A 14782-nucleotide genomic window follows, 5' to 3' on the forward strand; every position below is an offset into this window, starting at 1 on the left:
TATCTCTCTCTCTCTCTCTCTCTCTCTCGCTCTCTCTCTCTCTCTCTCTCTCTCTCTCTCTCTCTCTGAGACACATGATACATAGACATATTACAGGTAAATCGCACCTTAATTACATGTATATACAGATTTAGTGTAACCACTTTAAACTTCCTTATATCATGCCTACATACTAGTATTTTAATCAAATCAAAATCTAAAGTCAGGTCGATTACCCAATTAATTATTTTCTAGTCTGATCATTTACTCGTGGATAAGGGACCGCATTTCCGGTCTTTTTGTGTGTCACACAGACACACAAACACACCCTGATTGTTTGTTTAGTCTCTTAGAGCTCCTTTATTTCATTTCAATTCGTAATAGGGATAGAACGAAACGTATACAAAAATAAACAATTTCTTTCTCATCCCACCTTTGATAGTTTCGAAATGTTGATTTAAATTGTAGCATGAATATGAGCGTTTCGTGCATACTACAAGCTTAACATTGCCACGACCATTCAATCTGTGATGAAAGAACATAAATATATATACTCTTTATTTCAAGTTTCATATTAAATATGAAACTTGAAATAAAGAGTACAAAGAATATTTGTGAAACAGATATATATATATATATATATATATATATATATATATATATATATATATATATATATATATATATATATATATAGGACCCTTTATATACCAAGAAGTGACTCGCGCAGATATTGATGATTTTACTGAATCAACAACTTCAATTTTAAAATGCGTCCATTCGGAACTTGAAATGCTACATTCTCTGTGAATTATTAATTGTATTAATTTAAAAACATTCAAAGATACCTTAGTTTACAGAGAACGTAAGATATGAAACAAACCAATAAAACGGAGAACTATTAAACAGACAAAAAAACCGACAAAATAAAACGGCATATTTTTTAAATCTAAAAATAAAAATAATGCAAACAATATCTATGCTAAATCCTTAATACATAGTTCTTTTATTTCAATCTAATGAATTTGTACAATTACCTGTTAATCTGTGTCTAAAGTAAAAATCGTGTAGAGTTTCAAGGTTATAGTACTAGTATCAATATTTTGAAAAGAAAACTATTCATCCGATATGACACAAAACTATGACTTGCTCAAACGTCTTTCTCTGAACCAGCGTGATATTTCCATACCATTTTATCATCGTCATCGTCGTTTTCATCATTAGCAACGTAATCTTTGAAACAAAAAGAAAAACCTTATGTTCCTATATGTGCGCGAGTTTTTTTCTCAAACTGTATGAATATATCTGAGATATATGCGCTTTTTTGTTTTATTTATAATACTTAATATTGGTTTATCATATTATTATAATAATTGAATTAATTATTATCATTATTGTATTTTTAATTAGAAAATTTAAAAAATCGTTAAGTGTGCATAGAAATTCTGGAGTTTTAAATTTGCTGTTTAATAATCCTTTACATAGATATTTAATGTAATATTATAAGACGAGTAAGACAGACTCTGGGTGTATTCATAGTTATTTTCATCAAAACAAATATTTTCAAATTTCTTTTTAAATTATGGATAAAACGAAAGACGTCATTGAGAAAGAAGAAGTCTCGATGCAACTTAAAGGAAGAAACTGAAAATAAATTAAGTATTTGGCCTTCTGTGTAATCCTTTTGTGTTTTATATAAATAATTTGAAACTAAACCTTAGCCAATAATAATTTTTGATAATCCATTTGTTTTTCGATAGTTCGGGCTATATTAATATCTGAGTTTCGTATGCATTTAAAAAGTGTATAGATAAAGCTCAATACTTGGCTTTGTGATATGAGACACTGCATGTATTATTTGTATTATTATAACCTTCCCAACTAAAGAAAGAAAACTGTTAACATACTACACATATTCAAATATAATTTATAACCTCTCTCTCTCTCTCTCTCTCTCTCTCTCTCTCTCAGAGACAAATGTATGGTACTTAATAAACACACATATATTTCAAACAAAATAAATCACCAGAATTTCCCTATATTACACACTATCACCAAAAAGAAGAGTTCGATTGACTTCATAACCTTTTTTTTTTTATTATTTTCCGTTCTGGCCGTTTAATTATTAGTCAGTGAGATGCTACATGAACACATATCCGTTTTCTTGGTGTGTCACAACCACACACATACACCGTTTTGCTGTTTGTTCGATCTTAGAGTTTTTGACACCGTTCTTTTCATGAGCTCGAGGATTCGACTGAACGTTTGACCTTTCAAACAAAACAAAATATTACTATCTTATTTTAAATCACTTCTACGAAATGTTTCTTTAATATAAGTATAAATTGCATATTGGCAATCTAATTTGCCAAAACTCTTACACGCAATGTAGGAAAATCCTGAACATGAAACATTAAAGGCATCAAACAGCGTCACTTGTTATGCTCGTTATCTTTCTACATTCTAAGAAAAAGCTATAGGAAATGTAAAAAAATATTCTTTGTATAACAAGTAATGAAGTCATTGATGATTAGAATGATAGCAAACTGAATATTCAAAATTAAGGCGTTAGCCTCGTGATTACAGGGCATTGACGTTTGAACCTATGGAGATAGTTTTTGTTGATTTTTTTTTTTTTTGGATTACGCTTGATAAAATTATATCGCTATGATATTCAATTTTCCTTACTGAATCAAAGGTATTGGATTATTTAGCAGAGAGATAATCTTTTATATGTCTTTCAAATGCTGAAATGTTAAAATCTTTTCTAAATCAGATGCCAGATTATGTTTAAAAGAGAATGGTTGTTGTGGCCATTTTTAGGCTGCATTCATACCCTTAAAACAAAGAGCAATGAATAAAGATATAGGTAAATATTAAACATTTTAAGCAAAAATATTCAGATTTATTTTAACTTAATAATAATTTAGGGCCAAAAACATCATGTTTAAAAGTTTAACACAAATCTGATGTTTAATTTGTTGACCATCCCGCCTACTTAAAGATAATTATAGTGTACATGAAGTTTCATAAAAAAAAACGAAAAGAAGCAGTAATAAAGTAAGCAAAACGCTCCTTTATATTCATATTTGACACTTAAAAGTGTAGAACGCAAAACTGCTCACATACAAGTTTTTTTTAATCAATGCCATTTTTACCCTATTTTACACATCACAGCAGAGCACATAAACAAGCTGACATTCAATATCATACAGTAGGAGATAGTACATCCTGTAATTTTTTTCGCAAATTGAAAATAACTACATGTTAAACAAATTTTGGAAATTTTATTGCAGCTCTAAAGTAAACGATAGCCAATGGTTACAAAAGATATATTCGTCTGAAACATCATAAATTATGTCAATATGGATAATACTATACGTCAGAGCAATTGTTTCATATATTAATTTCAAGTCGATATTACATAATGACTTTTACATAACTAATTTAAAATGGCAATCTTGAATTCCATAACACAATTAACAAAACTCGCATTGCATTTCTTAATTAAAAAAAATAGTAAAAGATGAATCTTTACCAAACAAATTAAATAGACATGGAAAATAAGTTTTCTTGAACCAAAAACTTCGAAACGTAAGAAAAAAAATATTGGGATATAACATATATTTTAATAACAACATGTACATATGTGTATATGCGAGTCATCATGAATTTACCTAACATCATCTATCAGTTATAACCATGATTGTTTATCTGTAAGCTTTATCTAGAAGAACACTCATACGAATAATCATTCTTGTTACACGTAACAGCTGAACAATTCCGGAAAGAATCCGATCCACTTTGGATTTAATCACAGATGTGTTGATTAGAATATTTGTCTTATCGTGTATTGCGGCGATTTGAACTATTTTAATGCATTTGAATTCCTCAATGGTACTAAAATAGCTTTAAAAAATTAGTGGTCAATCCTTTATAGAATCTCAAAAGTATTTTTAAACTACACAGAAAGTATCAAAGACTTTAAGGAATGCAGTGCTCCCGATTTGTCATCGCCCGACCTCTGGTTGGGATGTAAAGGTTAAATTTAGAATCCTGTTACTTCAGTCCTTTAGTATATACAAATATATTGAAAAAAGCAGAAATAAAGATTCAATATTATACATTCTTTATAGCATGATTCTAGTTAAATAGATTTAAACTTTTAATAGTTTATTCTTGTTAATATTCTATTTAAAGACTGACTGCACACAGGGAAGAAATAAGTATATAAAACAATTTGGAACAATAAAATGAGACGTCTTTTTGATTGGTTCAAACATTGTTACAATGTATTGATATTAAATTCAAAATTTGGATATGGCATATTCCCAAATTTAATTGCCACTAGTAATTCGTCTGCAATAATTATGTGAATTTCAAACACTGAAACGTCAAGTCAATGATGCAAGAAATGGAACTTAAAACTAGTGTGATAAAATTATGCATATACATGTAACTTATATTTGAGCACCACATAAAAAATTATAAAATACTTAAAGTCGCTCACTACACCTTAAAATATTTTCTCAAATCAGCAGAAAATTACTTGATTATGATAAATATCATAATGGATAAGAAGTGTTTAAGTCAAATAGGCCAAAAATATGCAATTTTGGATAAAAAATTACATTTTCGAAAATTTAATTTAGTAAACATGAACAAAATCTCCAGGCGGATTCGAACTCATGATCTGCGGTTTAGAAGCCCAATACTTTATCCACTGAGTTACGACTATATACAGGCAAATTGAACGATATAAACAGTTTAACAAAATATTTAAATCGCCATCTTGTGACGTAGTGTCTTAAAAAGTATAAGTCTGGGTGTAGTGAGGTAACTTAAGTGTTGTTTACCCTACAGGCGGAAAATCTTAAACATTGTCTTTTCATAACTAGCAACGTATCCTTATCTAATTGGATATCCATTTTCTTATTGTTGGAATGTTTGGATTCTAATCCAACTAACTTATATATACTGCGTGATGTTGTAAAATCACACGTGAAACTTGCGTTTGGGGTAATTGGGTTTGTCGCAGCTTGTTCTGCGGCGTATTTAATGTATTTTAATTTTCTTCAGTGGAACTGAAAAAGCTTACAAAAAGTTAGTGGTCAAACCTTTACAAATTATTTAAAACATTTCCAGACACCACAAAAAAATAAAAGACTTTCAAGAATGTATTGAAGAAATGAATTGCAATCGCACGACCTTTAAAGGATCTGTGAAGGTCAGATCTAGAAATTGGCATTTCGATTTTTATTACATACAGTTAGAGAAAATGAACAGAACTAAAAAAGATTTCATTTCAAACACATTTGGCTTAATCTACAAAATAAAGATTTTGTCTCTTAATATTTTATTTTTATAAACTCAAGTCGTACATGTAATACAAAATACAATGAAGAAAATGAGGAGAAACGTTTTCTTTCATTATTTCTAACATAAATCAACACTTGACTAATGTTCTTATCCCGTTTAAAGAACTGTGTTGATTTTAAACATTTAAAGGAACTTTTTAAGTCCTAAAATAAAATGATAGAAAAATAAAAGATGATCGCACTTGCAGTAAGATAAACATCTTGCACTTTTGCCATTGTGTGTGCTTGTTATGTTAATAAACATTCTCCGAGGAAGATGGCAACATTTATTCACATCTCTCTCTCTCTCTCTCTCTCTCTCTCTCTCTCTCACTCTCTCTCTCTCTCTCTCTCTCTCTCTCTCTAATACATGATACATACACATATAACAGGTAAACAATAGCACACCTTAGTTTTTCACAAATCAAGCACTTCAAACTTCTTTATATAACTTTTAACGAATCGAAACCAAAGTCGGGTCGATTAACCAATTAATTATTTTCTGGTCTGATCAGTTAATCGTCAATAGGGGAGAAACTGACCACATATCCTTTTTCTTGATGTGTCACATACACACACTGACTGTTTGTTTGTTCGTTATAGGGATAGAACGGAAGATACAATTATCTTTTCATCCCCACATTGGGATTGATTGTTTCGAAATGTTGGTTTTTAATGTAACTTGAACATAAACGTGGTGCGTAAAATCCCCGACTCAACATTGTAGGGACCCTCTAAACAGGATGAAAACTAAAATATGAAACTTTGAAGACGTTTAAAACCCTTTTTTCCCTTTTCTTTAATTATTTTGAGGTGTTTTGGAAGTGTTGCAAATAAATACTGTTGTAAGCAGAATATGTTTTGATGATTGAAGTAAAAACAAAGTAATGGTTACAAAAATTTGTTTTATTAGTGTCTGAGAAACTTTAGAATGTTTTGTCGCCTATTGAGGCTTTTAATGTGAATCAACAGCCTCGGTTTATTTCACCTAATAAAATATGTCAATTCGGAACATAAAAGGGGATATTCTATTTGTGTTAGACTAAATATTTACAATTTTAATTTTGTTTTGAAATATTCCAGTTGATTTTACAGTTTAACCTTTTTTTTCTTTTTTACAAATTTTATAACGAAACCTTTAAATTATACGATAACCCATACAATGCATATAAATAAAAGAAATAATAACAAAAGTTGTTGCCAACATAGGTTCCTATGTGTTTTTGGTAAAAGAAATTAAACAAGAAAAAAAAGAATATTGAATTTTTTTGGAAACAGTCATCGTGAAACAAAAGTATCGATAAGTCATAGCGATGGATGTGTGTCTTTCGCGTATACTATTTCAGATTAAACACTCATACACTGACACTCTGTTCATTAGTAACTCTTGTAATATGTAACAGCTGCATAATTCCTGAATGAATTCGATAGAGTTTGGAATTACCAACAAATGCGTTAATCGCTGGGGGTTTTTTTTATCTTTTATCGCGGCAAGATCAACACGAATTTTGGAGTTATTTTTTAAATCTTGATGGATCTCAAATAAATTGTAAAAAATAAGTGATCCATCCCAAATGAAATCTTTAAAGTATTTTCAAACATCACAAAAAAGGTCAAAGACTTTCAAGAATGTAATAGCTTAATTTGTCATTGCACGACTGTGAATGGATATCACCAGTATGTACAATTTTCTCCCAACTGGCCGGTAGGAGAAAGCTATGAGGAATCCGGGCCGTGGCTTGAGGCCATGGATGGATATATAAAGGTCGTTAATAAGCAACGGGTGAATTTATTCTGTTATTCTCTTGTTGCATATAAACGCAGCCTAGTTGGGTGATAAGAGTTAAGGGCGTGCATACTCTCGATCTTAGTTTCCAAGACCATTGCAACTAATGTTGGAAAATCCTGAACATGTAACATTGTAGGCATTTAACAGCGTCAGTTGTTATCGTTATATATTCTCAGAAAAAGCTACATGAAACGTCAAACATACTCTTTGTAGCATATGCATGAAGACATTGATGATTAGAATGATAGCAGACTTAATCTTCAAATTAGGGCGTGAGCTTAGTGATCAAAGGGTATTCTCGTTTAAGCCAAAGATGACAGTTTTTGTTGTTTGCTTTTAGGACTCAGCTTGATAGAATCGTATCGCTACCAAGAAATGAGTTTTTCATAGAATTGAAAGCATGGTGTTGTGTAATTAAAAACATGATGGAAAGCATCAATTTGGATCACGAAAAGTTCAAATACCATATATCAATATTCTTAAATAACTGCGTTAAATCTGCGTTAAAACATTCAAAGAGTTTCAAGTTCATAAATAGTAACACGGAAATTGTAAAAGATTAACAGCGAAAATTTTACTTCGTGTGAAAAAATTGATACAAAATAGAAATACGATTCAATTCAGTTGTAATAAAAAATAGGTAGAAACTTTCAAGATACTCTAAAATGCAGAAATATGTTTAAACCTTCTTCAAATCGGATGGCAGATAAAGTTTCAAGATATAAAGATAGTGTGTACATGCATTAGTTTCACAGTAAATTAAAGAATCGTTGTAACAGGCCCATATATATATTCAGCTAACCCATACTGCTCTCTCTCTCTCTCTCTCTCTCTCTCTCTCTCTCTGAAATTTTAATCTCTTTAACTTTATAAGAATGGACTAAACATATCAATATTACCATCATTTTACCAACAAGTGAGCAGTGTATCTGGTTAACAGGTACGATTCAATGGTTTCAATCTCAATCAATGGCAGTTTCAAAGTATTGGTGAAAGAATCATTTGAATATACGGATCTACAATGAATGTGTCATGCACACAACGTGAACCAATGTCTTTAATTGCCAGGACTCCCCAACATGTGGTGCTATAGTCTTGAAGGAATCCTAACAGCGATTGTTTGTTACTTTAGGAATCATGTGGAGTTCTCAGAAAAGCAGCATAAACGTGAAAGCATATTTTTGTAGCATTAAGGACTAAATGGTTGAAACATTAAAAACACCAGTCCTGTCTTTAATGTTTCACAATCGCTTCGTAATCACATGGTTTTGCAGTGCTTGCGTCACATCAAGTCGTTTTTATTGCCCTTTGAGAGCCCATTATCTAATAGGAGCTTAATACATTGTAGATTCAAATCGTCTAATTGAGTTTTTTTTGTTCCACTGAATAAACGATTAAATATGTTACGAATATTCAGGTTAATTATCACTTAATCTTGGTAAATCCATTCCTCATAATTCTAGGAATGATTACAAACAATGAAGTATACAGTAGAAGACAGTTTGGGATTTGTTTGGGTGTTTTGTTGTTCTGTTTTTTGTTTTCTGTTTTTGCTTTTGGTTATTTTTTTTTATATATATCTAACGGCATAACACTCAAACTACACCATTGTATCCTGATATCAATTTGAATAATATATATTGTTCCTAAAGATCATTTCACAATAATGATACCAATTTCTTTGTGTGTCATCTAATTCAAAGTAAAAAAAAAATTAATTAACTGTTTATTGTGCAAAATAAACCATTAAACAAAACAAATAAATACAAATTGTATAATATATGTCAAAAATGTACAAAAAAAAAATTTCATCAAAAAAAAAATTTACGGGCCGTCATTTTAATATTTTACAGTTGTGTAAGGTGTTGATAAAGTTCACACAAAGAGAAGGGATTTAGACAAAAGTGCAAATAATGCAAAAGAAATGCTCCGCATCAGAAGATTATTTGGGAGACCCTGTCTGATCCAAATTAAGTGTGTGTTTTATTCAAATATTGTTTTTAAGAATCATAGAAAGAATCTTTAACATTATCGTCACTGTCGCCATCGAGGTTGTCGTCGTTAGAATCATCGCCTTCAACATCATCTAATGGTACAAATGAGAATGTACGCATAGCGTGTATGTCCACCGTTGGTAAGACCTGACAACGATCCACGAATCTTTGAAACAAGAAGAACGGGTTCTGCTCTTGGCGCTTGTGCATTATAATTGTTTCGGTCTCAATATTAAACTTCATGAACATATCTGAAATAAATGTGTTCATTGGTTCTAATCACAATGAAAAATAAACATAAGCTGATATTTCTTTCGTGAAAACTCATCTATTAGGATAACATAGTTGCATGCTAGTTCATATTTGTTCACGAGAAATTACAAAAATTTTATTAAACTCGTTACCAAATATTAATTGTCAAGTGTCAGTGTATCTTAAACAGTCGTGTTACAGTTATTGAAATCCTCATCTAAGACCATGGTATTTAATGATACAGATATCGTCCAGCTTCTTCACTGTCCACTGCTGTTAATATTGGGTTTAACTGTCTTCCCCGTAAATCACACTCATGCAAAAATACTTAAAGTTTTGAAGATGCCTATTTATCGTTTTTTAATTCATATAAAGGTACATGTAAAAAATAATTATGTTCTCTTAAGTAAATTACTTAGGATTTACTCACTCTCATAGAGTAAAGATTCAAACACGTCGTCATCTTTCTCTAATTTGTACGTCAGGAAAAAACGCTCATCCGGATTTGAAAGATTAAAAGTCGCGTGGGGCTAAAAGTTAAACAAAAGTAGGCTATATTAATTTTATTAGTACTACATTTTTTCCCATAGATATCGACATTTCGTGGGTTTTGGCTTAGAAATAAACTGTGACGTAATGAATAATTTGTATTTCTTTGACACAAGGACATATTTCATATCAAATCTTACCCTTAGCATAACAGTCGATGATAATTCTGATATAGCTGAAGAAATGTCGTAGCACTTGCCATTTATATTAAATTTTCCAACAAAGCCACTCCTCATGTTCATATTGCCATCTTCATTTTGGACCATGCACTTAAAGAATCGTAACAAAAAGCGATCTGAAATTTTAAAAAAAAACCAAATCATAGAAACGCATTATTTTCTACACAAAAATAATTTTTTGCCAATTTTTCTTCGTATAAAACTGAGATTACCAATTCAATATTGATACTTTTCTTTAAAAATAAATGAAATATGTTCCTGATGCTCAGAAAATGCATAATTATTCATCAAAAACTAAAATTCCAATCGGATTAAACCTATTTTCTGTAGATGATCATGATTCGATGAGTTTTTCATTATTTGGTTTAGTTGAATATTCATATTGTTAAGATTATGACAAATGTGTCTGGACACTGAATAAAAATCATCCTCGTATCTTTTTTAAATGCTTTATTTGATTACACATTAGTTGTCTCCTATAATTATTATTTAAATACTCAATGTGGCATGTGACATCTGTCAATATTGATGTGATTAAAAAAAACTTTTACCGGTTTAAAATTTTCAAGTTTTACAATATTTAACCAAAAAATACGTTTTAAAATTTACGGGACTAGAACTCATAACTTAAGGTAAGCAGTGAATCTACTAACCCACTGTGCTGCGCTGATAGATGACAAGAAAGAAACTTTTATAAAATTGTACTTGATTTATTATTTCGATAAACAATACATGTACGTTACAACATGGAAGTGTCCCGTACCACTTTGGAATACAAAAAAAAATGCTTCTGAGAGCGGCAGTCTTGTTTTAAGTATAAGAGTATAATACTAGTAGGCTTTTGTAAACGACGTTTATTAAGGAGGCTTGATAGTCAACAAACTAACCAACAGATCTGCCATAAACTTTTAAATTTGAATTTTTTTTTTACCATAAACTAACATTTAGTTAAGAAAAAACCCAATTATTTGGACTTTGAAATTTGATTATTCTCCAATAAATCTTTTTACAGAGATCTTCTTCTAAAGGATAATAGAAGTCTTAAATTGCCGACGACCGACGAGCCCTCATAATACTAAAATTTATATGTACTTTTTAAAATTCATGAAACAATTATAGCTGGGTGTTTAACATATTGGATGAAAAATGCTTTGGTATAAGATAAATAGGATCAGGATTTTTCTTACATCTATTCTTTGGTGGATTAACTGTATTTCCACGTAAATTCAAATCTTCAACGTTAGCCGAAACATATGTTCCAGTTTTGCAGACAATTCTTAAACAAAATGGTTTGAAATAACTTTTCCATTTTAGGTTTTTCACTTTTCGTGAAGATTTTCTAACTAGATGTAAGGAAGATAACTCTTTGCTGGATCCCGGATTTTGACTGTTGTAAAATGCAATCTTGACTTCGTATATCTGAGGGCCAGTATCATTATACATCCATCTCCAAATTCCCTGCAAAATCGACATGAAATTAATGTTTTTAAAAGTCGTGAACTGAATAATGTTTTTATTTTGCAAACACACAAATTTGTTTTCATATTTTCATAATGCATTGTTTTTTGTTGTTTATATAAGTTGACGTTTACCATCTTGATTGCTGGAGACTTCTTTAGCAGCTCCCACATAAGTTCCACATCTTGTAACGATTTAACCCTCGTGTTTTCGTCATTAAGACAAACCAGTCTATCATTAATTCTAAAAGATGTAGACATTAGTTAGTTTTCACTTTAAGATATTTAAATGCAAATAACCGTTATTAATGCACCTACATTTGTATGCTAAGAAATCTCCTGTTCCCGAATTACTTTCAGAACATAATCATGAATAAATTTTTAAGACAAAATTTCTATCAATTCGAACCTAAAAACGCCTTTTTTATTTTCAGTCCTAGTAAGTCATTTTTTTTATGTTTTTTATATTTAATATATATATATATATATATATATATATATATATATATATATATATATATATATATATATATATATATATATATATATATTCCAAAAATAAATTAAAAATAAATTAAAAATAAAAATTAAGTACCGCGATATTATGAGACACAAGTATATATATATATAATTTTTTAGAGATATATTGTGTCTCATAATATCGCGGTACTTAATTTTTTCCCTAAAAAAAGATATACCAAGTTATCATTTTTCACATGTCATTAGTGCTGTTCAAAAAGCTTTTATTAGACTAACTTTTCTGAGGAACATCAATTTCCCAACTTACGTAGTTTATTTTGTGTGCTATTTTTAAATCACAAGTCTTATACACCTTCAAATTTAGAGAGTTCCATTGTATTGCGGCATTGGAAATCTGGAAGCCTGGTTCAGTTATAACGGACAGTTTTTTGTTTTTTAAAAGTGAAATAAGATTCTTCATGAAAGCAAAGTCATTAAACTGGTTAGGGAATGAAATATACATTCTATTATGCTTTTTATTTAGTTTTTTTCATCAGATACATTTTGGACTTTTGAACTTGCTTTCTCTCCGAAAAAATTTTATTTGTGAGAAAATTTTTATTTGCCGATATATTTGACAACCTTCTTTGCACTAATCCTGAAGTTGGTGCATGAACTCCTTGTGGAAAATCGCAGAAAAAAACGGGAATCCTATTTTTTAGAACATACCGCGATACAATGGAACCCGCGATATAATGAAAAGAGAGTATATATAAAGAAAAAAAAGAATATTCTTTTGCAAACCCCTCTTAGTTCATGTCTAAACGTGCGCTACAAATGCAGGTAAAAAAAGGGTACAAAATGATTGCAAAGCTTTTAAAAAGCACTCTGACACAAAAAAATTTGCACCTTAATTCTTTGCTCTCCATGCCACAAACGTCTTTAACCACGTGATATACATCTTCTCCGTTCATGGGATTTTTGGCAGATTCAATGCGAAACCAACTACTACTATTCCGGAAAGTCTTGCAAACAAATATGATACAGCGCATAGTAGTTCATATGATTTTTATAAAAATCAGGCATTGATCAACTGGAAAAGGGTTTTTTCAACGATAAACTAGTGTAATTGAAAAGTTTAAAATATTATTCTTTTTCTGGGAATTAAGGTCAACATCTAGTAAATGATTCCAGAGTGTCTTTTGATGCTAGAACCCTAATGACGTCATAAATGATTTGATGAAAATTTTTCCCGTACTTTCCGGCTGTATAGGAAATATGTAGATAATGAAACATTTTCTTGACATTCTAAATCAAATCATAAAAAAAAGTAATCCCGATACCCATATTTAATTTGGCATCATTTCAAAAAATAGGTCAAGAGCTTGTTTGATGTCGTTTTTGAGGAGACTGTAGGCATTCTAGATGTATGCCATTAGTAAAAATTGGTCAAAACTCTGAGATTTGATACTTCTTGTGGAAAATGACATTTCAAAACATGATTTTTTTTCATTGTGTTTAACAAAAATTTAAGTCCGGTACTCCCTGTGAAACAAAGCTATTGTTGTGAAGCATCTTTGAAAGAATTTTTATCTTGGATTTCATAAACCTGTAGGCACCTTTCATGTACTAGATCTTGACCTTAAAGACGTTGGGATGATTATCAAATTAACTTGGAAAAGTCATAAAAGTTTTTCTTTTTCTATCATAATGATAAAAAGATTAAATGACACAAGAACAAAAATCTTGATTTTGAAAAACATACCAAATTCTGCCTGTGATCATTACAACCCCTGAAAATTACTCCGTCTGCTGAATCATCTTCCGTGAAGGTTTTATGACGGGTCAACCTTTCACCATTCTTCAGGACTTCTTCTGGAGATGGCGTCATGAGCACCAGAGAAACGTCATCAAATACCGCTACCTTGTCTCCCTCTGAGACGCATGTCCATGAAGAAGACTTCACGTCTGCCATTGATGTCATTCAAATTATTTTGCTGATAACAAATAAATTTAATACGACTTTGCATGTTCTTAAATATTATCTATTCGGAAACTCCTATTTAGCCCGGACGGAAAAAAGTACAAAAATACACTTTTCATTCAAAAGCTCGATATCATGTTAATGGGTTTCATGTGAAACAGGACGTTGCAGTGTAAAATAAATTGTCAATGATTTTATTTTTGTTTTTATTTACAATTCAACATTAAGATGTTATATTCAACATATATTATTTTCTTGGCCACTTTCTTACCTTGCAAGGTAGATATTTTGATAGTTTTTACTTCCCTTTTCTTGTATTCTGACTTTCATGTTTTGTTTGGGGTTTTTTTTTTTTTTTTTGGCGATTTCAATTTTCTGAAATAACAAATTATGATTGATGGTATTTATTCCCAAGTTTATTTAATGATTTGAACAACGGAATTAAACTCTACAATCATTTAGAACATTGGCTTTCTTACATAGCAATACCATAATTTTACCAAAAAATAATTAAATCAACACTTCAAATATGTTTATTCTAAATTTGAGCAGAATGTGAATGCACATAAAAATATTCAATGAAATGTTCTTAAAAATGTTACGAAATCCAAAAAAGTAATACATTCTCTAGATTTTGTTATAACGTAATCACGAACAGAATAACAATCAGAATATATTTATGATTAATATATTAACCACCAATGATTTTGTACATTTACAATTCTAAAATTAAAAATGTTAAATTTTCCCAAGCTTATAAATACTTTTAAGTATGAAACATAA

The 14782-nt window shown here is 30.2% G+C and overlaps 1 protein-coding gene across 2 annotated transcripts; it reads right to left on the reverse strand.

The window, feature by feature from the left end:
* Positions 1 to 8914: 8914 nt before the first annotated feature.
* On the reverse strand, positions 8915 to 14244 carry LOC105329011 (uncharacterized). Of its 2 annotated transcripts, XM_066069441.1 has the most exons (8): positions 13873 to 14244; positions 13781 to 13836; positions 12925 to 13040; positions 11692 to 11800; positions 11287 to 11557; positions 10061 to 10215; positions 9802 to 9901; positions 8915 to 9370 (listed from the first exon to the last, which is right to left on the reverse strand). In XM_066069441.1, the coding sequence occupies exons 1-8, from the start codon at positions 13997 to 13999 to the stop codon at positions 9126 to 9128; spliced, it is 1179 nt and encodes a 392-aa protein (XP_065925513.1). In that variant the 5' UTR covers positions 14000 to 14244; the 3' UTR covers positions 8915 to 9125. The 2 variants fall into 2 exon arrangements, with proteins under 2 accessions (XP_065925513.1, XP_011428415.3); XM_011430113.4 differs by having other exon boundaries at positions 13781 to 14243.
* Between the last annotated feature and the right edge of the window lie 538 nt (positions 14245 to 14782).

The sequence above is a fragment of the Magallana gigas genome, chromosome 8, assembly GCF_963853765.1.
Source record: "Magallana gigas chromosome 8, xbMagGiga1.1, whole genome shotgun sequence".
Lineage (NCBI taxonomy): Eukaryota > Metazoa > Mollusca > Bivalvia > Ostreida > Ostreidae > Magallana > Magallana gigas.